Source organism: Curcuma longa, chromosome 3 (genome assembly GCF_044706935.1).
Source record: "Curcuma longa cultivar G26 ecotype Majalengka, Jawa Barat chromosome 3, ITB_CL_G26_1.1, whole genome shotgun sequence".
Taxonomy (NCBI): domain Eukaryota; kingdom Viridiplantae; phylum Streptophyta; class Magnoliopsida; order Zingiberales; family Zingiberaceae; genus Curcuma; species Curcuma longa.
In genome coordinates, this window is record NC_133863.1 from 12,227,957 (window position 1) to 12,250,320 (window position 22,364).

The 22,364-nt window shown below is 35.9% G+C and overlaps 3 protein-coding genes and 1 long non-coding RNA gene across 4 annotated transcripts; 2 read left to right on the forward strand and 2 right to left on the reverse strand.

The window, feature by feature from the left end:
• The first annotated feature begins 463 nt into the window (after window positions 1-463).
• Window positions 464-7,796, forward strand: LOC141824564 (fumarylacetoacetase). Its single transcript, XM_074711872.1, has 14 exons — window positions 464-715; window positions 1,343-1,421; window positions 2,528-2,586; window positions 2,661-2,785; window positions 4,108-4,182; window positions 4,522-4,597; window positions 4,836-4,935; window positions 5,055-5,114; window positions 5,189-5,259; window positions 5,355-5,417; window positions 5,538-5,602; window positions 6,355-6,451; window positions 6,571-6,696; window positions 7,572-7,796. Exons 1-14 carry the CDS (start codon window positions 494-496, stop codon window positions 7,632-7,634), a joined length of 1,281 nt encoding a protein of 426 aa, XP_074567973.1. The 5' UTR covers window positions 464-493; the 3' UTR covers window positions 7,635-7,796.
• Window positions 7,797-7,951: 155 nt separating this feature from the next.
• On the reverse strand, window positions 7,952-8,864 carry LOC141823707 (uncharacterized). Its single transcript, XM_074710964.1, has 3 exons — window positions 8,737-8,864; window positions 8,465-8,633; window positions 7,952-8,374 (listed from the first exon to the last, which is right to left on the reverse strand). Exons 1-3 carry the CDS (start codon window positions 8,862-8,864, stop codon window positions 7,952-7,954), a joined length of 720 nt encoding a protein of 239 aa, XP_074567065.1.
• An 841-nt stretch (window positions 8,865-9,705) lies between these two features.
• LOC141822741 (uncharacterized) lies at window positions 9,706-11,767 on the forward strand. The gene is made up of 3 exons (XR_012601352.1): window positions 9,706-10,249; window positions 11,207-11,332; window positions 11,594-11,767. It is a non-coding gene; the product is annotated as an uncharacterized LOC141822741 (long non-coding RNA).
• Window positions 11,768-14,284: 2,517 nt separating this feature from the next.
• On the reverse strand, window positions 14,285-21,894 carry LOC141823432 (pyrophosphate--fructose 6-phosphate 1-phosphotransferase subunit alpha-like). Its single transcript, XM_074710715.1, has 19 exons — window positions 21,646-21,894; window positions 20,865-21,037; window positions 20,572-20,684; window positions 19,504-19,578; window positions 19,303-19,416; window positions 19,161-19,228; window positions 18,872-18,955; window positions 18,678-18,731; window positions 17,243-17,323; window positions 17,041-17,134; window positions 16,898-16,971; window positions 16,335-16,445; window positions 16,188-16,232; window positions 16,041-16,097; window positions 15,388-15,492; window positions 15,182-15,298; window positions 14,984-15,087; window positions 14,743-14,908; window positions 14,285-14,612 (listed from the first exon to the last, which is right to left on the reverse strand). Exons 1-19 carry the CDS (start codon window positions 21,733-21,735, stop codon window positions 14,484-14,486), a joined length of 1,854 nt encoding a protein of 617 aa, XP_074566816.1. The 5' UTR covers window positions 21,736-21,894; the 3' UTR covers window positions 14,285-14,483.
• Window positions 21,895-22,364: the final 470 nt, after the last annotated feature.

The window sequence follows — 22,364 nt, forward strand, 5'->3', positions numbered from 1 at the left end:
ACCTCGTCTCAGTTTTGCAGACATGTTTTTTTGTTACTTATTGTATGCTCGTTCGGGAATAAAATGACTCAACTACTTTTCTATTCGATTTATCTGGTTCGCTTAGTTGTGCTGCGTGGTACTGCCACTAATACTATCTACCCTTCACCTTCATAGCTCACAGCTACACCTACCCATCTCTCATGCTTGGGCAAAACTTGTGGCCGTATTTTCTAAAATAATTATAATTAAGATATAAGATAATCGATCATTTAATAATATTTATGTTACATGGTCTCTTTTTTTTTTCATTTAATTGATTTTGAATCAAATGGATAAATTTTTGTAAAAAAGATTTAATTATGTTTTTTTGTAAAAATTCTCATTTTCTTCCGATTATCCGGTACCTACCAGTTACAGTGAGCGGTCACAACATAAATACCGTCTGTCCGCTGCCTCTGCGCCTTCAGCGAGCTAGAGAGAGAGAGAGAGAGAGAGAGAGAGAGAGAGAGAGATGGGTTTGAGATCCTTCGTCGAGGTCGATCCCGATTCCCACTTCCCCATCGAGAACCTTCCCTATGGTGTCTTCCGCCCCGCTTCCGCCTGCGGCGGAGGTGATGCCGCCGCTCCGCGCCCCGGAGTCGCCATCGGGGACTTCGTCCTCGACCTCTCCGTCGTCTCGTCCGCCGGCCTCTTCGACGGCCCCATCCTCAAGAACTCCCCTTGCTTCCTCCAGGTTGCCCCTCTCTTCTCGATTTACCAGTTGTACAGCTGCGACGGAGCCGTTTTCGTGGACTGAGTCGGAGTTGGGGAATTATGATTTTGGAATGACCTCGGTCTTTTCACGTTAACAATGGAATTTTCTACTATAGAAAGTAATCTTTTGCATCATCAAGCAAATAGATCTACAGAGAAAGTACCATGTGCTGCTTGATAAAAAGCTATGGTGATCTGACATGTCTACTGGAAAAAAAATGTTTCGTACTCGATTTTACGGACATTTAAGTTTAATTTAAGTGATGGAAGATCATCTATGAAATTTAAGTGAATTAGATGTTGCATTATCTGAGTGATGTTTTAGTGCAGATGCTTCAGTCACATTGCTAACTTATGGAGCTTGTTGATAGTAACAAAAGACGCTCTTGCTGAGAGTGTAAAGCTGGTTTTTTAAATGCTCTGTAACAATGCTAAGTATATCCTTGTTAATTGTTATAGTGGACAATGAAATGTTTCCAGTTACAAACCACACAAATATCAAATAGGGCGAGGGGGCATTTTGTATCTGATCATCTGTTTTCTGCTTTAGGTTCCTTTTTATTTTTCACTACTATGTTTGAGTTGCTAATATTGTCTCTTAAAACAGCCATCTCTTAACGTATTTGTGGGATTGGGACGGCCTGCTTGGAAGGAGGCGAGATTGACTTTACAGAGAATTCTCTCAGGTACTTCATTCCAGTTCACAGCAACTGTGCTATAGAGATGCTTTTAAATTTTGTGTTGTTTGAGTGTCTTGCTTTGATTTTGGGTTCCAATATTTTCTAGCTCTCTACTTTGGACACTGCAGCATTGGAATCATCAATTTATGATAAGTTCTGAAGGTCATAAGAGTTCCTAAGATTGACATACAAAGACAATTCATAGAATTTGATATGCGAACCTTAATTTTATTTCTCCATGTAAGACTTGGAAATTTATACTGGCAGTATTCTCATTCTTGATTTATTTGATTAGCTCATTGATTGGACTACAAATCATGGATAGGTAAAATCCTGTTGCTACATTAGGTAATCACACTATCCTTCACTTATGTGTCAAGATACTTATCAGCCCTTTGGTGCAGGATTTTTGTAAGACAATTTTTTCTAAATTTGCTTTATGGTAACTTCATAATGTTGGTTTCATGGAGCTGACCACTTATCTTGTGCTAGAAAATAAAAAAAATTTTTTGCTAATATTTATTTTGATGAGTAACAAATTGCACAGGTCAAAAGGTTAGCATACTAAATAGTCACACTTTTAGATGTTCTCCTGTCGATCTGTATGTTCTCACCCCATGTTCTGTTGCACCATAGACTTCTATATATTTGAGTTGGATCATCCACTAGGTCAAAATTATTTTTAAGTTTTATGTTCATACAACTTGCTTATCTTCTCTCATTCTGTTTTTCCTGATTACCAACAGAATGAATTAGGTTTAGTTAAGTTAATCTGGATACATGGCTTATTCTCATTTAAAAACTGAGATATAATCAAATTAACAGGTGCACAGCCAATGTAAATATGTAACTTACATACTTTACCCAATGTGCATGATTGTCTGTATCTCTCTTAGCTAAATTAATTTTAATGTGGTCAATTTTGTAAGGATATTTAGCATAGTATTTACATGCAATCACTACAAAGAAATCTGGTTTCTTTGACTTTGGAATTTATCCATATTTTTATTTTTTTTTTTTCAGCCATTGATGTTGACATCTAGCTAGGTGTATATACCATATTGTGATCCTGGAGTTTGTAAACAGTTCTAATTTTCTCTTAACCTATCCAGCTGATGAAGCAATACTACGTGACAATAGTAGTTTAAGGGAGAAATGCCTTTTGAAGATGGTAGGTGAATGCCGTCAACATAGATTTCCTTCTGAAACTTGCAATTCATTAAAGATTTTTTATTAACACAACAGAGTGAAGTAGAGATGCTTCTGCCTACTGTAATTGGGGACTATACAGATTTCTTTTCTTCTATGCATCATGCAAAGAACTGTGGACTCATATTTCGAGGACCAGTGAAGCCAATTCCAGAAAACTGGTACTTCTCCGTTCTTATTTTCTGTCATATGTGATGCATAATCTGTATTATTGTTTTCTGGTGCACATATGCCTCTCCTGTTTTTTTACTAAAAATTCTTTTAACAGCATTCTAACCGCTCATACTCTGTACAATTGAAATGTTGCTGGCATTTCTTCTTTCTTTGTGTATTTGGTGCTTTGAGTGATCTACACACTTTCTCCTATATTCTTTTTGGATTTAACAACTAACTCTTACTTTTAGCTAGATTTACTCTCACATTGGATTCTTCAGTCTTCTTTCGTACTTGTTGAAACTATCAACTATTGTCATATGTTTCACTGTGATATTTCCAGAACCATTAACTGGTCATGTAATGCTCTAGTTTTATCTCATTTGCATCATTCCTTTGTTGCATCTTGGTTATTTTTCCATATTTTGTACAATCAAATAGGGCTAGTATTTGAGCATTTGTGTTTTTTTTTTCACATCCTATATGCATACATATTGTCAAGGATTAGTTCTAGTATTTTTACAATATGAAAATGACTAAAGTTCAATGACGGGGCAGAATCCATGTAGCTGATAATAGTTGGAACTAACATGGTGAATGATGATTTGACCTGGTATGACAAATAATTTGATATCCTATCATGATGTATAAAACTCAGTGTTATCAGATATCACAATGATCCTTATTGATGAATGTATATCTTGTTGAAAGATATTCCCCTCGTCTTCCATTTTGTTGGGTTACTAGCTCTTCTAAAATGTTTATTTAATTAAGATAGATGGAAACTCCTGTTTCCATTGAACATTGCTCGTTTTTTTATATGCTTGTGATAATATCTTCGGTTTCAAATACCCTATTGTTTTGCACTCGGTGAGAATTCTCACCTGTTAGAGAGAGAGAAATAGTTGAGAATGTTTAAATTTCAAATATCATTTTCATGCCTGAATGTTCTTCTTGACTTCATTTGGCCTCTGCAACTCGCTCCTTGATATCTCGTTCAACATTCTTGTTGTTGGATGCTTCTTTTCTCAATTCTTCTGTCACTTGTCAATTTGGTAGCTTTTAGTTTTTTTGCTTCTTCGCAATCAAACTGCTAATTCCCAGATCAACCAGAGTAAAGGAATGCATTTGACCTAGAATTGGACAAGAAGAAATTTGTCTGCATCAGACAAAGATGCTGTGGTTGTGTTCTATTTGTGTCCTTTGACTATTTTCTTTCAGAGAGACAGAGATCAATTTAAACTTAAAAAATATTCATTCATTCTCCTTCACAAAATGAGATTAATGAGTAATAATTGTTTACCTTTTCTGACCGGCTATGAAACTACAGGTTTCATCTTCCTATTGCTTATCATGGACGAGCTTCCTCTATTGTGATATCTGGCACACCTATCGTCCGTCCAAGGTGAACAATCTTTTTTTTTTTTCTTTTTTGTGTGTGTTCTTAGGACCATTATAGTATTAAGTATATTTCCGGAAGAAGTTACATAGGTTCATTAAAGAATGTCTCTGTTGCTGAAATCAAATGCTCAATGTACTTAATGAAAAAAACAAATGATGATTGCTATCTCATTTGTATGTATCATTTTGGAATTTGCAGTGCTTATAATTAATATGAGATCATAATTGTTTTTTAGTTTCTCAAACTGTGGAACAACAACACCCTAAATTTTTAATTACTAGGAGTTGTAAGTTTAGTTTAAGGGAAAGCCATCTTGAGCTAAAATGGTTTTGATGTAATCAGAGGACAAGCATATCCAACAGGAAACTCTCCACCATATTTCGGACCCACACAGAAGCTGGATTTCGAGCTTGAAATGGTCAGTTCTGCAAAGATTAACTTTATGCATTTCTCTTTTATTACATATTTAGTTATGATCTCTTACTATAATTTTTGTTCCTGCCTGATGATCTTTACTGTTTTTGAAGCATTTTGTTTACTGCAGATTCAAATTCCAGAGTTTACATTCTTGTGCTCATGGCTTGTGAATAACATTATCAATTTTTAGGAGTGAGCTATCATCTTTAAGATAATTATTTTGCTACTCACACTCCCAGGCTGCAATAGTGGGTCCAGGAAATGAATTAGGCAAACCAATTGATGTCAATATGGCAGCAGATCATATTTTTGGGCTTGTACTAATGAACGATTGGAGTGGTAGCTACGATTTCTTTTTCTTATTTTGATTTAATGAACATTTTCTTTTTCTTATTTTGATTTAATGAACATTTTACCTTTTACTCTAAGCTCATAGTTAAGTAGAGTCTTTTTGGCAGCCAGAGACATCCAAGCATGGGAATATGTTCCTCTTGGGCCTTTTCTCGGAAAGAGTTTTGGTGAGTAAAGTTTTGTTGTGTATCTCTAGTTTCAATTTCATGAAGTTTATTAACTTAATTTGTGACTTCCTCAGGTACAACAATATCACCCTGGATTGTGACACTAGATGCACTTGAGCCTTTTGCCTGTGAAGCTCCAAAGCAGGTGGGTGGATCTTCACTTATTTTAGGTCTCACGAGGCATTCATATCGTTGAACAAGTTCAACAAAACTGGAGTCACAACTAATATGCAATTGCAGGATCCTGAGCCCTTGCCATACTTGACAGAATCCAAGCATGTAAACTATGACATTCCTCTCGAGGTATATGTTGCTTGTCAATCTTTCTTGTTGCATGCAGACACATCTAATGCCATATTTTTTTTAAAAAATATTGAAGGCTTTCTCTATCCATCTATTGATAACATACATTTTTTCCTTAAGGTCTGGATCAAGCCTGATGGGCATGAACATCCTGTGCTTGTCACATCCAGCAATTTCAGTAATCTGTAAGAACAGTAAACTTTTGCCACAAATATATATATCTATATACATATCCAGCTATCATCTCACATGATCTTGTTATTTTTCTATCAATTCTGCTTATGCATTTTAATAACTGTGGAAATACCTTCAGGATTTGAGATCAACAGTTTCAATTACATGATATTTGCTGAATGATTCAGAAAGCAAATGTTGAATCAGATGTTTAATTATATATTTTCTAATTACCTCTCTTGCATGATCTATTACCCTGTTGCTGGGAAAATTATGATCTTTTGTGTGTGTTCAATAATAAATAAACTAGTATTTGTTATGTTCTACGTATGTATATTTTGCACTCGTTAAGAAAATATTGTTTTTGGTGAGATATTCATTCAAAGCACTTGCAATTACTGCACAACAAGAGACCATTGCAAATTTCAGATTAATTGACTTGCAAATTTGAAAATTTATGACGACTTTATTCTCATATATTCTTGACTGACCAATTCTTAAAGTTTTGATTTTTTTTTTTTAATTCATCGACAAAAGTAATCTATTTGCTCAGTTTTTAAATAGCTGTGACTCTAGCTTGTGCTGTTTTTTAGTCTACTAAATTTTGGAGCTCTTCCGATCGGCTCATTCATAGGAAACTGAACAAAAATTGTGCATGAGAATGTGTGCACTTCTTGAGTATGAGAATTTTGTACCCTATTACTAATCGTCTTTGTTATGTTAGCTCTGTTTGCCATAAGTTTTTTTTTATCATATCAATTAGGTATTGGACATTAACTCAGCAACTAGCTCATCACACTATCAATGGATGCAACTTAAGACCTGGTGATCTACTTGGAACTGGGACCATCAGTGGACCTGTATGTCATTTTCTGTTATTTAACCTTAAGAAATTTCTAGTTCTTAAAAAATTGTCTTTCCTTCTTTCAATTTCTATTACTTTTTAGCTCGCCATTTAATGGACCGATCTTTTTACCAGGAGGAAGGATCCGTAGGATGCTTACTGGAGTTGACTTGGAATGGGCAAAAGCCACATAACTTGAATGGCACAATTCGCAAATTTCTTGAAGATGGAGATGAAGTCATCTTTAAAGCTTGTTGCAAGGTTGGTTCTCATGAGCTTTTGATTTTCTTTTTAAGTTTTTCACAGTTGATAATCTGCATTATTATTGCTTATACCAATCAAATTGAGTAGATTTAAAGGTTCAAGAGATAGGAAACCGATTTAAACTCTGATCGATGTAATAGAACATGATGTTTTGATATCACTAGTGATCTTGTTTTGCACAAGTACAATGGTGGATAAGATTCTAAGAGTCGGGACTCTGGCTTGTTTTCTTGGATGAAAAAAAAATAGGGACCATAATTATCTTCATATGTTTCCTTTTTAGTTCTTTGGAAGGATTTTTCTTCATCTGTGAGGGTCTCATTCTTGTTGTGCATCTAGTTCTCTCCTGTCTTGTTTTTTCTTCCTTCAATCCGAGTTATATTGTCTTGTCTCATATCTCATCCAGTTCTACTTTTTCTCAGAACATATATGACTTTTTCGATGGCTACATAATCTTTCCTGGAAAATTTGAACCTAAAGAACACTGTCATGACACTCCTATAGTCTATGTTGACGATAAAATCATACATCGTTCAAAATGGGAATAATTTTGCTTGCACATGATAAATTTTATGTAGAGCTCTATAGAGGAATAAGATTCATGCAGTCAACTTTAAAATAGTTGGGACATACACACTTTAAGATCGACGACGATGATACCATAAGCTTAGCATACTTGCCATTCCATCATACTTTAGCTAACATTTTGCCATACTGCAGCATAAAACTATAGAACTAGTAATAGTTATAATACTAAGATCATTTAATCAAATCTAGTTATCTTAATCTGTCAAACAATCTAGAATATCAATTATATACTCAAATTCCTGCTTGATTTATGTCTGATCATTATAATTTATTTTGTATGGTAGGGAAAGGACTATAACGTGGGATTTGGATCATGCACCGGGAAGATTCAGCCAGCCATCCCTTGAAAACATTCTCAGTGGAGAGCTCAAATCAAAATAAATTGCTTCAACAAAAATTACTACATATTTCACATGCTTTAAGGCTTTGTTTCCAATGATTTTTAGAGATAATGAGGATTTTATCACACTGTAACCTCTTAATTATTCCCAAAAAAAAAACTCCTGGAGAATTGGATTTTCTACATCGAAGGTAAAAAAAGTTACCTTTTAATTTCACACTGCTAAAGTAAGCATATTAGACATATTTACAGGTGAACAAATTGCTCATTTAAGAACCTTGATATCTTTCTATGGACTGGCCTCAATTTCTGGATGCATTGATCTCAAGATCTAGCAAGTAGATCTAACTCGTGCCTCCATCTGCATATGTCGCTGCAAAAGGTTCGATTCTCGTCATATGACCACAAGTCCCAGTCGCTTGTTCTGAAGACTCTCCCGCATCGTTGATTCGGGCACACTGAGTCGACTCGCCCTGGCTTTTCCCAAGTCATGTACCTCATGACCTCTGCTGCCTCCCTCCTGCACGCTCGAATCAAGGCACCATCGCCAGGTGCTGCTGCAGTGCTTACTCTACTGCCGTCCATAGCAGCCAACTTGTTCAACATCTCCACTGCAAGTGACCGTGTCTCCGGCTCCTGAAACAGTATCATGCCAAGCATGTAGCTTGTGACTGGGTGCTCGCCCACTTGAGCCTTGTGCAGATGGTCCAATCCTAGCGTCTTCTCTTTCAGGTTGAACACCTCTTCCTGCTTACAACATGCATTCAGTGATCACTTGGATTCGAAATTATTTTAAAATAAAAATGTAAAAATATATATAAATATATGAAAACTTACAAGGCCGAGGATGAAGTAGGCATTGAAGTTGCCACAATTGGCACAAGCACGAAGCAAGTCGAAGTACTCTTGCTTATCGAACCAGTTAAGACTGAGTTCCAATTCCCTCCTAACATTCATGAATTTCCCTACTTTTTTCGCTCTCGATGCTTCTTGAAAAACTTTGCACCTACAATCATAAAAATCCAGTTTGATCAATTTACAATCACATATATGTATCTATACATCTACATGTATATATACGAAGACATTGTTTACGACAATCTACTCACAATTCTTTCAAACACTTTATGTCTTTGCGCGGTGTGGCAGAGGTGGAGGCGATGCGGACACAAACCTCCACGACGAGATCATGAGGAAGAGAGGTGACATTATCCTTCTGCATTGCAACGCCAGCCATGAACGCTCTCTATCTCCTTATTTTCTCAATGTATTTCTTTCTTCCTTTCTGTTAAACTTGAAGATTAATGACTCTGGTGAAGGTGAGAAAGAGACGGTGTGTGGTTGGTAACGATATGTGATGTGTATTTATAGAGTATAATTTACTTGAAATTAGTTAGAGGAAGCAAAAATTTAGGAAGAAATTAGTTAGAGAAATTTTCTCATAAAAGTTACTGATTTCCTATTTTTCAGGAACATAATTGAATACCTTTAATAAATTTTTAATTCCTAATAAGCCGGCTTTATCAAAATTTTCTCATAAAAGTCATAGATTTCCTTATTTATTTTTAGTTTGGTAAAATAGATTAATCTTTCACCAAACTAATCGCGAAAAAAACGAGAAATAAAAGGAATACAATCTGACGAATCTAAAAATTAAGGAGAATCAAATTTAACAACTCTATTTAATTAATTTTGAGGAAATAAAGTTAGCTTTTAATTTATATTAGTCGAGATAAATTAAATTTGCCTGTGACGTTTGAAGATTTTTATTCCATCAAATTTAATTCATTTTTTAATAAAAAAGTAAATAGTTAATAGGAAACTAGTACCATCGATAAATTTCCAAATTATTTTTTTCTGAAAAAATTCAAGAAATGAAAGGAGTAAAAATAGAATAAATATTTAACAATTGAATACTTATGTACAATCATTAAATTTGTAATAATTATTATTGTCTAAAACCATGAATGTTTAAATTCAAGAAATGTAGGCAGATTGGTTGAGAAATTAGGGGCTACCATCAAATTTAGAGAAACCCTAGTGGGTGGGAGTATCTTCTTGGGAAGATGATGCCACCGTCTGCATCAGACACACCATCGACTCCCACTGATTCCGATTAATCGAGTCTCCGACAAATACCATCCGCCTACCCCGTAGCCACTCGAGCATCTGCCTCGCGTCGAATCTGGAGACCGAGTTTTGAACAGATCAGAGTCGCATAGAGTCAACCAAGGAGCAGAATGTGATCTTGGAAGAAACTGGAACTGACCTGGGCAAGGAGCAGTTCTTGGGCTGCCACCGCCATTTTTGGCACATGGTGTCCGGCCGGCCATTCTGCAAGCAGGAGACCTGTTTCGAGAGGAACCAATCGCCCTCCCGGTCAGCCGAACGCAGCGACGCCGGACGCGAGAGAAGCGAATAGGATCCATTAAAAAAAACAACCCAAAGGATCAAAATATGAACGCGTCGAACGGATCCGAGAGAAAGAAGCGCAGATTGATAGAACCGAGAGGGAAAAAAATGGATGGCGAACTCACCCTTGCGGTCAGCTTGACAAGGGGGACGCTGTCGGCGGCGACGAGATATCTCGGGGGACGCTGTCGGCGGCGACGAGAGGGAGAGGTGCGGCATATGAATCTCGTATATCTATATACATATCCAGCTATCATCTCACACGATCTTGTTATTTTTCTATCAATTCTGCTTGTGCATTTTAATAACTGTGGAAATACCTTCAGAATTTGAGATCAACAGTTTCAATTACATGATATTTGCTGAATGATTCAAAAAGCAAATGTTGAATCAGATGTTTATTTATATATTTTCTAATTACCTCTCTTGCATGATCTATTACTTTGTTGCTGGAAAAATTATGATCTTTTTTATGTGTTCAATAATAAATAAACTAGTATTTGTTATGTTCTACGTATGTATATTTTGCGCTCGTTAAGAAAATATTGTTTTTGGTGAGATATTCATTCAAAGCACTTGCAATTACTGCACAACAAGAGACCATTGCAAATTTGAAATTAATTGACTTGCAAATTTGAAAATTTATGACAACTTTATTCTCATATATTCTTGACGGACCAATTCTTAAAGTTTTGATTTTTTTAAACCATCGACAAAAGTAATCTATTTGCTCAGTTTTAAAATGTTAGCTGTGACTAGCTTTTGCTGTTCTTTAGTCTACTAAATTTTAGGGCTCTTCCGATCGACTCATACATAGGAAATTGAACAAAAATTGTGCATGAGAATGTGTGCACTTCTTGAGCTTGAGAATTTTGTACCCTATTACTAATCGCCTTTGTGATGTTAGCCCTGTTTGCCATAAGTTCTTTCTTTTATCATACCAATTAGGTATTAGACATTAACTCAGCAACTAGCTCATCACACTAACAATGGATGCAACTTAAGACCTGGTGATCTACTTGGAACTGGGACCATCAGCGGACATGTATGTCATTTTCTGTTATTTAACCTTAAGAAATTTCTTAAGTTCTTAACAAATTTGTCTTTCCTTCTTTCAATCTCTATTACTTTTTAGTTCGCCATTTAATGGACCAATCTTTTTACCAGGAGGAAGGATCCGTAGGATGCTTACTGGAGTTGACGTGGAATGGGCAAAAGCCGCATAACTTGAATGGCACAATTCACAAATTTCTTGAAGATGGAGATGAAGTCACCTTTAAAGCTTGTTGCAAGGTTGGTTCTCATGAGCTTTTGATTTTCTTTTTACGTTTTTCACAGTTGTTAATTTGCATTACTATTGGTTACACCAATCAAATTGAGTAGATTTAAAGGTTCAAGAGATAGGAAACCGATTTAAACTCTGGTCGATGTATTTGAACATGATTTAATCAAATTTAGTTATCTTAATCTGTCAAACAATCTATAATATCAATTATATACTCAAATTCCTGCTTGATTTATATCTGATCATTATAATTTATTTTGTATGGTAAGGAAATGACTATAACGTGGGATTTGGATTATGCACCGGGAAGATTCAGCCAGCCATCCCGTGAAAACATTCTTGTGGAGAGCTCAAATCAAAATAAATTGTTGCAACAAAAATTACTACATATTTCACATGCTTTAAGGTTTCGTTTCCATTGGTTTTTAGAGATAATGAGGATTTTATCACACTGTAACATCTTAATTATTCCTCAAAAAAATTCCTGGAGAATTAGATTTTCTAGATCGAAGGTAAAAAAGTTACCTTTTAATTTCACACTGCTAACGTAAGCATATTAGACATATTTACAGGTGAACAAATTGTTCATTTAAGGACCTTTATATCTTCTATGGACTGGCCTTAATTTATGGACACATTGATCTCAAGTTCTAGCAAGTAGATCTAACTCGTGCCTCCACCTGCACATGTCGCTGCAAAAGGTTCGATTCTCGTCGTATGACCACAAGTCCCAATCGCGGGTTCTAAAGACGCTCCCACATCACTGATTCGGGCACACGGAGTCGACTCGCCCTGGCTTTTCCCAAGTCATGCACCTCATGACCTCTACTGCCTCCCTCCTGCACGCTCGAATCAAAGCACCATCGTCAGGTGCTGCTGCAGTGCTTACTCTACTGCTGTCCATGGCAGCCAACTTGTTCAACATCTCCACTGCAAGTGACCGTGTCTCCGGCTCCTGAAACAGTATCATGCCGAGCATGTAGCTTGTGACTGGGTGCTCGCCCACTTGAGCCTTGTGCAGATGGTCCAATCCTAGCGTCTTCTCTTTCAGGTTGAACATCTCTTCCTGCTTACAGCATGCATTTAGTGATCACTTGAATTTAAAATTATTTTAAAATAAAAATGCAAATATATATATAAATATATGAAAACTTACAAGGCCAAGGATGAAGTAGGCATTAAAGTTGTCACAATTGGCACAAGCACGAAGCAAGGCGAAGTACTCTTGCTTATCGAACCAGTTAAGACTAAGTTCCAATTCCCTCCTAACATTCATGAATTTCCCTACTTTTTTCGCTCTCGTTGCTTCATGAAAAACTTTGCACCTACAATCATAAAAATCCAGTTCGATCAATTTACAATCACATATATGTATCTATACATCTATATGTATGTGTACGAAGGCATTGTTCACGACAATCTACTCACGATTCTTGCAAACACTTTATATCTTTGCGCGGCGTGGTAGAGGTGGAGGCGATGCGGACGCAAACCTCCACGGTGAGATCATGGGGAAGAGAGGTGACATTATCGTTCTTCATTGCAATGGCAGCCATGAACGCTCTTTATCTTCTTGTTTTCACAATGTATTTCCTTTCCTCCTTTCTTTTAAACTTGAAGATTAATGACTCTGGTGAAGGTGAGAAAGAGATGGTGTGTGGTTGGTAACGATATGTGATGTATATTTATAGAGTATAATTTACTTGAAATTAGTTAGAGGATGCCAAAAATTTAGGAAGAAATCCGTTAGAGAAATTTTCTCACAAAAGGTTACTGATTAATTTCCTATTTTTCAGGAACATAATTGAATGCCTTTAATAAATTTTTAATTTCTAATAAGCCGACTTTATTAAAATTTTCTCATAAAAGTCACAGATTTCCTTATTTATTTTTAGAGCATAATCTAAAATGTTGATTAATCTTTCACCAAACTAATCCCGAAAAAACGAGAAATAAAAGGAATACAATCCGACGAATCTAAAATTAAGGGGAATCAAATTTAACAACTCTATTTAATTAATTTTGAGGAAATAAGTTTAGTTTTTAATTTATATTAGTCGAGATAAATTAAATTTGCCGAAGATTTTTATTCCATTAAATTGAATTCATTTTTTAATAAAAAAATTAAATAGTTAATAGAAAAATAGTACCATCGATTAATTTCCAAATTATTTTTTTCGGAAAAATTCAAGAAATGAAAGGAGTAAAAATAGTATAAATATTTAACAAATGAATGCTTATGTACAATCATTAAATTTGTAATAATTATTATTATCTAAAACCACGAATGTTTAAATTATCCATTCATCTGAAATAAAAAAACAAAAAATATTTATCCTTTTTAATATTTTCAATTGGATCGATCAGAATAGTGCGGCCTAATTCTAATTCTTTGTTTGCGAAGGTGTTGAAAGTGATTGAAGGTATTCCTAATTGCTCACCAAAGAGGCAACAATCACCTAGCATGGGCACGTTTGTTTATTGTCCATGCTTCATCACCTCCACATCCATGTGTTTACCAATGGACTTGCACTCGTCGTCACCGATTTCTTTTTTTTTTAAAAATATAAGATAGTTTTTTCTTAATTTTCTTCCCTATTTCTTTTAATTTTATGGTTTGTGGATAGAAAACTCTTTCGGCAAAGTCATTAGTGATGGCATAGATTGTGTGATACTAACTACACAATGATAATCTGCCCCAGAGCTACAGTGCAAGATGTTTTCACAGTTAATCAAATATTCTATTGGTGCCATCCACTTTATGATTATTTCGATTACACTGATGCCATCCACTTTATGATTATTTCGATTAACTAGATCTACCCTATCCCAAAGTTTATCGTGGGGAACTTTTCTTGCAATTTCTAATGACTACCAGCCCATTATTCATACAAAAACAAGTTTACCATGTGCATTTTGAAATTATGAGCAAAAATATTTGTTTTCGAAAAAAAAGAGAGTAAACATCATATTGCTTTCTGTTGCATTCCAAGTGTAGCTTCCATACATGCTCGGACTGTTTCATACAACATTCATCCACATAAAGTGGCAAAAACTGAAGGAACCATGAGGCCACATAGAATTGGGTGGTTCAATTATTCAAAAGTAATTGTTCGACTACATTCCATATGCGACATAAATAGATACTCCACGTTCAAGTTAGAGAGGCTGATGGCCGTTAAAGGATGGCATGGTCATTACTGACAGAACTTCTGTCACAGAGGCCATGGAAATTAAAGCAGCTTTCAGAACATCCTGTGAAACTCCAGGCTTCACTATGGTCTTTACCTGCACCGATCATTGCTAAACTATGAGGGCATTCACAAGATAGGTAGACAACTTGGCGATGTTAGAATAAATGTGAAACTTTCGTTTAAGTTTGATATGATATAGCTTTTTTAGAGGTGGCGGAGGGAACCTTGTCCAGGTACTCCTGGAGCTTCTTTATGCGACCCATGTAATCTTGATCCTCGACGGAGAGTGTATAGGTCTTAGCATCGGCACCTGGTCCTTCGAACTGAAGAGGTCCAGGGTTTCTGTACAAGTCATCCATCAAAAAGCTAGCAGCTCTTTCTCTCAATAATCTGAAATGAGCCATAAGTTAGTTGCTTGGTCTTATTTTATGAAGGTGAAAACAATGGATTATCCTGAAGCCGTACTCGTATACTTTTCCTTTCAAGTCTAGTGACACTGGATGAATGGCAGGTTTTCCGATTGGAATGGCTCCAGGAGCACGAGAATGGCGCTTCACGGTCATCATCACCTGGTTGACATTGAAAAGTTAACATGCTTTTGTCTTTCCTACATAAATGGTCAATACGTCTTTTGGTGTGCAAGCAGGATGGAATCAAACCTACCGTGAGTGGTGCAGCTCCGCAACGCCATTTGTTCACAGGGTTTTTTAGGTTTGTCACAGTAGCCATGTATCCGTTTAAGCCAGCTGCTAGGATATGATAGCAGATGTGTCCAAGAACCTGATCATATCATCATGCTAGTTGGTTAATGTAGACACCATAATCCAAAGATGGGAGAAGAAAGAAACTATCACAAGCTGGCACTCTACATATGCATAGTCACAATCGAACTTTGACGGCAAAGATCCACGAGCTTGATATCCGAAAAAGTGGCAGATCGCATTGAATTTCTTCCCTTTGTATGTACCTTCCTTCTGGAATGAATGAAAAGGAAAGCCTTTTAAAGTGCAAATCACAGAGAAACTGAAGAAAGTATAAGAAATCTTCATAAGAGAAACAACTAGAGCCATTTGAGAATTAATTCGCATCGTTATGTTATAATATTCATGTGCAAACGATATCAAATTGTACATGAAAGTGAGTGTTGCAATACTTTGATGGTATGCTTGGTTAATTCGAATGAGAATGAAGTATATATCCAGAGATGGCCAAAGAATCTGCCTTGTTCCAAACCAACACCCCAAACACTGCCTCGACTATAGAACAAAAGTGGATACAAATTAGCAAATTATAATCCATTCAGAGGGCGAGTGTGGGTTAACCCAATGTCTCACTAGACACACTCCACTTTATTAGTGAAAAAATCAATTAAATATCATTTTTTACAAAACAGTTATAGACCTCTTTTTTTGTCTACTTTTTTTGGGGGACAATTCATACTCAATACCATGGTCAAGCTTGCTCTAAAGAATATTTTTATCGTCGGACCCTCTATTTTTAAATAGATAAGCTTATTACATACCATTCGATTACTCATTTCCTTTTCTACCAGCTGTGCTAGAAGCTTCTCTGTCTCAATCTATGCACCACATCATTTAGTCAAACACTTAATGAGATCAAAAGCATTCGTTTCTTTAAAAGAAAAAACATCTACAATAATAAAATGAACCTGGGACAACTGAGCAGCTTCATCAGATTCTGGATTAAGTAGAAGCTGCATCATAAAATTTTGTATAAAGATTTGTTTTTTCATATATGAGAAGACAAAGAAATACAGCTAAATTACTATCATTGGTCAGAAAGGGGAAAAATGAACCTGTTTCCTGATGAATGGTGGGAGAAACTGGAACAATGCAGTTGCCCAAGGTGAAAGGTGGGATGAAATGTCATCTGTTGAGATGCCTTGGTCCTGGAGGCCATGTATTTCCTGCAAATTGAAGATCAAAAGCCTCAAATCTATTAAAAATTTATGAAACCTTTTGGTTTATAGGAATGATTATTATATTCCTTCTAAATTTTTGTGGAATAATTATTTCCATAGCAGATTAGAGAAAAGAACTTGGAAGAACAATTTCGATGGGACAGTGGTTCAGATAAATTAGTTCTCTCATGTATAAATGAGAAATGTGGGTCGAACAAGCTGAGTTGTGTTGGGCAGGAAGGCTGGACTGGACAAATGGTATATTTTATCATCGCTAATGCCATTATTTCTCAATTACTTAATAAAATTCCTATTAATCAAATATAGGAATACAATGCATAAAGCAAACTAAGAAATAAGCATTCCTATTAAATTCTTTGTCCATTCCATTCTATTGAAATAATTACTCCATTCTTCATCGAATTTCATTCCATGAACCTGAGAAACTATGAAACAACCTGTAAAAGAGCATATAATTCAGGAATGCTCTCGATGAGCCCCTCAGGGATAAGAATTACACCATGATACTTGTCTGCAAAAAGATAGATATATCACAATAGATCATCAGCTGTTAAACAAGATCAGTAAAGTAGGATTCCACCTTTTGCTGCTCTGGCTTGAACTGCATCACAAATCTGTTTTGTAATGTCAAAAAGTGTAAGTTTTGACAAGGCCACTTCCTCGCCTAAGATAAGCTGAGAACAAGTAGAATAAGTCATTCTCACAGGAAAAACATGAGCATTTTGCTTACTAGACATTTGTTTTGAAAAGCTTGTAAGGATCATTTGGAAGGGATTACAAACCATATTTGGATGTGACTGAAGTGCACATTCTGCAGCAACATGTGAAGCATGGCGACCCATCAAGCGAATGAAATAATAATACTGCAGTAGACAACCTCAACTGACTGAGAACAAAGCATTTATCATAGCTTGAAAAGAAAATGCCACTTGTGTCAAGTAATTAAAAGTCTTCAAATGCAAAATATATTAAAAAGTGTGATTCCTACTAGAAACCATGTTTTGAAATCTGAACAGGAGATTTAACCATAAGACGATCAAATCGTTGGTTTGATTGGACATAACATTGATGGTTCAATAGGCAGAACTAATATAACTACTTGACCAAGAAAACAATATCATAAATTTAATTTATACTTCCATATCTACAAAATATTTTATATGAAAATCTTAAGCATATCAAATTTTTTTCCTAAAAAAATTAATTTAAAATATACAAAGTTTGTATATAACTAAAAATCTTTGCACTTATAATTAAACACACATCTGATGAAATAAATATACAAAATAAAAAACAAATGATCCTTATAATTCAAACTATATAGCACTATAATAATTAATTGGAAAAGAAACCAAAATTTTATTAATTTAATCTTACTGGGATTTGTACGACAACCAATATAAATGAAGAATCACCACCACAAGGCTAACAAGTCAACTGTAACTTTGCCAAAATTGTAGGGAGTTTATCTAGTTTATTCATTTAAACCGGTTTGAGGTAAATCAGTTTGGTTAAACATGTTTAAAAGGTAAATCAGATTGGATTTGCTGTTGGTTCCGGGTTTAACCTGCAGGTCAAATCCGGTTTTAAAAACATTCACTGGAAAGGGAAATACTAGGAACTGTCAAAAAAAATTTGGATGAAACGAATAAGGTAAGTTTTTCCTATTATGTGATTCCTTGGAAGGATAGAGGAAGAGAAAGTTAAAATTTTACAAAATTAATAGCTTTATGATTATATTTGAAGAAACTGGGGGAAAAAATTCCTAGTCTTTCCTTAGATGTTTTTTCTTCCATGTCTCCTTTTCAGAAACAACCTCTTGCAAAGCAGGGTAATGTTGCATACAATAAATGCTTCCCCAGGACCCCGCATTGGCAGGAACTTCATGCACCAGACTGTCCTTTTCTCAATTGTTTCCTTTCTTCGTGGGAAACTATCCTTGGTCTATTCATTTTGGCTAGGGAGAATGCTACGATGATTCACATATGATTGATTGCATATGCATGGCAAAATGCATCATCGATTCATCGATCATGCAAGTATTCATGTAATGGTTCTTGAAACACCAGTCCCTATAGGGTTGAATAACCAAAAGTACTGCCATGAGATTTTGCAAGGAAGAATTTCTATCTGATCTGAAATGAATCCTAACCACCTGACCAAAACAACTGGAAGATATATTGCCTTTTTCTTTGAATAATGACAGAATGTTGTTACCTTCTCTGCAGATAGCGCATCTATGCAGACATTGCTTATTAGCTGTGAGTTAACCTGAAACAGAGAAAGTATTAGCATTCATCTATTATCAAATAATGTGGGGAAATTATTCTAGTCTTCTTGGAAAGCATCAGCTTGAAGAAAGATAATTAATGATAACAACGGGAAATTTCATTCCATTGGTTGGGACTTACCTTGCATACAGTGTCAAATCCAACGTTTGCCTCCACAAATTGATTCTTAAGATCCCCATACAATGTAACAGGGACACCAACCACCTGTTCACAAGGCAACATTTTTATGAACAGCATACATAATACCAGCATAAACTAAAAAAGTTGATGAATATGGTTGTTGGTGACCTCATCACAACAAGAGTGAACATTATGAAGGAAGAACACAAATTTGGTGTACATATGTGATGTAATAACATGAGGATGAATCCTGAATAAAAGATAAAGAGGATAATCAAATCAGCTGTACCTTTGTTGTGCATTTGTCCTCTGCAAATGTCTCTGCGAGTTGGGCAGCATCTGAGTTGGATGTGACTCCTAATCACAAAAGCAATGAAGAAATTGTGAGGTAGAGAACGCACAAGGAGATCTTTGGAGAGTTTACAAGGTACCTCCAACAATGACAAGACCATCCAACTTTAGAACACGACATGCTTTCATAGTCGCATTTACTTGTTCAGTTGTTCTAATTTGATCTACTGTTCGGCCCAGTAAATCAAAACCACCTTTAGATACAACAAGGAGTTTCTATCAATTAGAAAGGCACCTGACTTCAATAAGATCACAGGAAAGTTAAAGTAACTATTTCACACCTTGGTTCTTGTATGTAGCAAGAACCTCATCAGTAATTTCCATAGTCTTCTGTGCAAAGAGACCTTCAGTGCCACCTATATCAAGGAAGAAAAAAATACCCAACATATATTAGAGATAGAAAGAAGAATTTAATTTTATATCCGAAGGCAGATAGAAGAATGTCATTTGTATATCCTACAATGTCACAATGTAAATCCAGTGCTCAGTTTTTCTTCTAATTTGCAAACAAAACCTCATTTGTGTGACATGACCAAATTGTTACAGAAAGTTAGAAATAGCTCCCTCATTTTATTATAAAATTATAACAACAATAGCAAATCAAAAGAAAAATGACTTTAAAATGATCATAGTAGCTGGATATATATTATTTATTTGGAAAATTTCATTACACCTCCCAAACTTTAACTACTTTTCAAAATGAGCTCTAAAGTTTCAATATTGTCAAAATCCCCCCAAAGTTTGAAAATTTTTTATTGAACCCTCCAACCATAGACGTTGTTAAGTTACTTAATGAAAAGATGATGTGATGATTTTTAACTCCAAAATGATGCAATATGTTTATCATGTCGTCATTCCATTAAATAACTTAACAGAGCTAGTGGTTGCGGGTAAAATGAAAAGTTTTTAGATAGTAAGGGCATTTTGAGCATTTTAAAACTTTGGGATCATTTCAAAAAAAAAGAAGAGGTAAATCTTGGTGGTGAAATGATGTGTCCAGTATTTTATTTAGCATATTTTCCATTAATAATTATATCAATAACAAAAATGAAAAATGAGCTACTATTTATCTTTAGGTTGCTTTGAAATATTGAAATATTTTTACAAAAATACAGAGTAAATTAAGACAACAATGTTAGGAAGCTAAACTGAAAGAAAAACTATCGTTTGGAATTTGGTCATTGTTTTATGCAGTGCCAGTGTCAGTGTATTAAGGGGCAAGGTTTGTGAAATTTGATATCAAACCTCATAAAACAATGACAAAAAGAAGAATAATGGTTCAAGTGATCAGTAGTACACACCAAAAAAATGTTCACATGAAATGTTTGCTGGCTTAAGACAGAGCTTACCAAGAAACCCAAGCAAAATGCTATCAGGATTGTGAAGTTTTATTGCATTGTAAAGTCCCCATACCACATTATGACCTCCTGATGATTGCCTTCCACAAAATACAATACCAACCCTGCATTTTAATCATGTCATTCAGTAAATGCATCATAAGCTATAGATCAAACAAGGAATCAGAGAGACATGATGAATTTCGTGGCAACAATTAGATTGATGTAAACGCCTATGCACTATTCTTTTCAAATTAATTTAACAGAAAAATATTCAATGGATGAGAACTCGATTGCTGGCAAACCTCATTGGGGGATGCTCTGTGATGATCTGGGCATCAGGAATCTTTGCGGTTGCCCTCAGAAAATGAGCCAAGGGCTGCCCAAATGTGTGGGGAAAGGCCCTGCTTATGACATTGGCACTGGATGGATCAGCACAAGTTGTTGAATCTCCAAACTCTACTCTCACCGTGGTGCCCTGTTTGTTGACCATGAAAACCATCAAATGCCAAATTGAGCCCCAAAAATGATTATTGAATCAACAAGGAGGTGTACCAAATAGAAAACATAAGTATATCTTAAACATAAATGAAACTTCTAGTCTCGAAGGAACCAAAGATTAGCAGATCACACACATTTCCGTCTGCATGCTACATGTTCAACAGAACAAACACCTTCTCGTAATCAGAAAATGGGGAAAAATTAACCCAGGGCAATGATCAGACGGTAAAATAGATCTCGAGGTCAATTGATGTGACTGTTGACAAATTACATTTTTAGGGCTTTCTCAAAAAGCTCGACAAAACAACTCAGAGAACATTGAACTCGATCGGAAGTAAAAACGCAATCAAGCTTAAAGAGCGGCATCACAGTCCCAAACTGGAAAAGAATTATCATTTCAATATCTAAGAGCATATTCTACAAGTCAACAAGTGTGATCCGATTTAATAAGCACTTCATCTAATCAGCTCCTAAAAGACGAAACCGATCGATGCCACGAATCCAGGTTGCAGGAGCGAAGAAGATGCATCAGAACACGATCCGAATCAAATAGATTGAAACCAGAAGACGAAGAAGGAGAAGGACCTGGAGGCAAGGCGGGAGCTCAGGTTGGTACTCGGTTCGCTTCTTCTGCAGCTCCGACAGCTCCCGTGGAACTCCGTAATCCGAATCCATCGCTATCTTTCTCTCCTTCTTCTTCTTCTTCCTCCTCCGCCTCCTTCGATCTCAAGTCTCGTCGTCTTCTCCGCCCTCCTCTGTTTTTTCTACCTTTTTGTCGACCCGCTTTATAAATATCATTTCCGATATCGCGTCACCATTACCACATGGCGCACGGTCGACGGCGGTAACCAAACCGCGACCACGCCGCCGGTTTTAGCACTCCGTCGCAGGTTAACGCCCACGACATCGCTCCGTCAACCAGCGCCCACTTCCGTTTGTTTCACCTGGCCTGCGACGACAATGACGTCAAAAATCCAGCTCACCTGATCGCATGTACTTTTCTACCACGCGGCAGGTGCTGACTGGACCTTATTTAATGAGCCTTCGGCAGCCCAAATCTCGTACGCGATTTTCCAAAAGCACGAGGGCATTTGGACAATTTCAAAAAAAAAAAAAAAAAAAAAAAAAAGGGAAATTTGGAGAAAAAGCAATTTATCCTATATATCAAGTATAGTGATTTAGTAGTTTTATTAAAATCCAACATTTAAAATAAAGATTATTTTTACTCAGCAAAGATATTTATTTATAACACAAGCATTTTAAAGTAAAAAAAATTAAATGCATTTTCAATCACGGCAAACCAG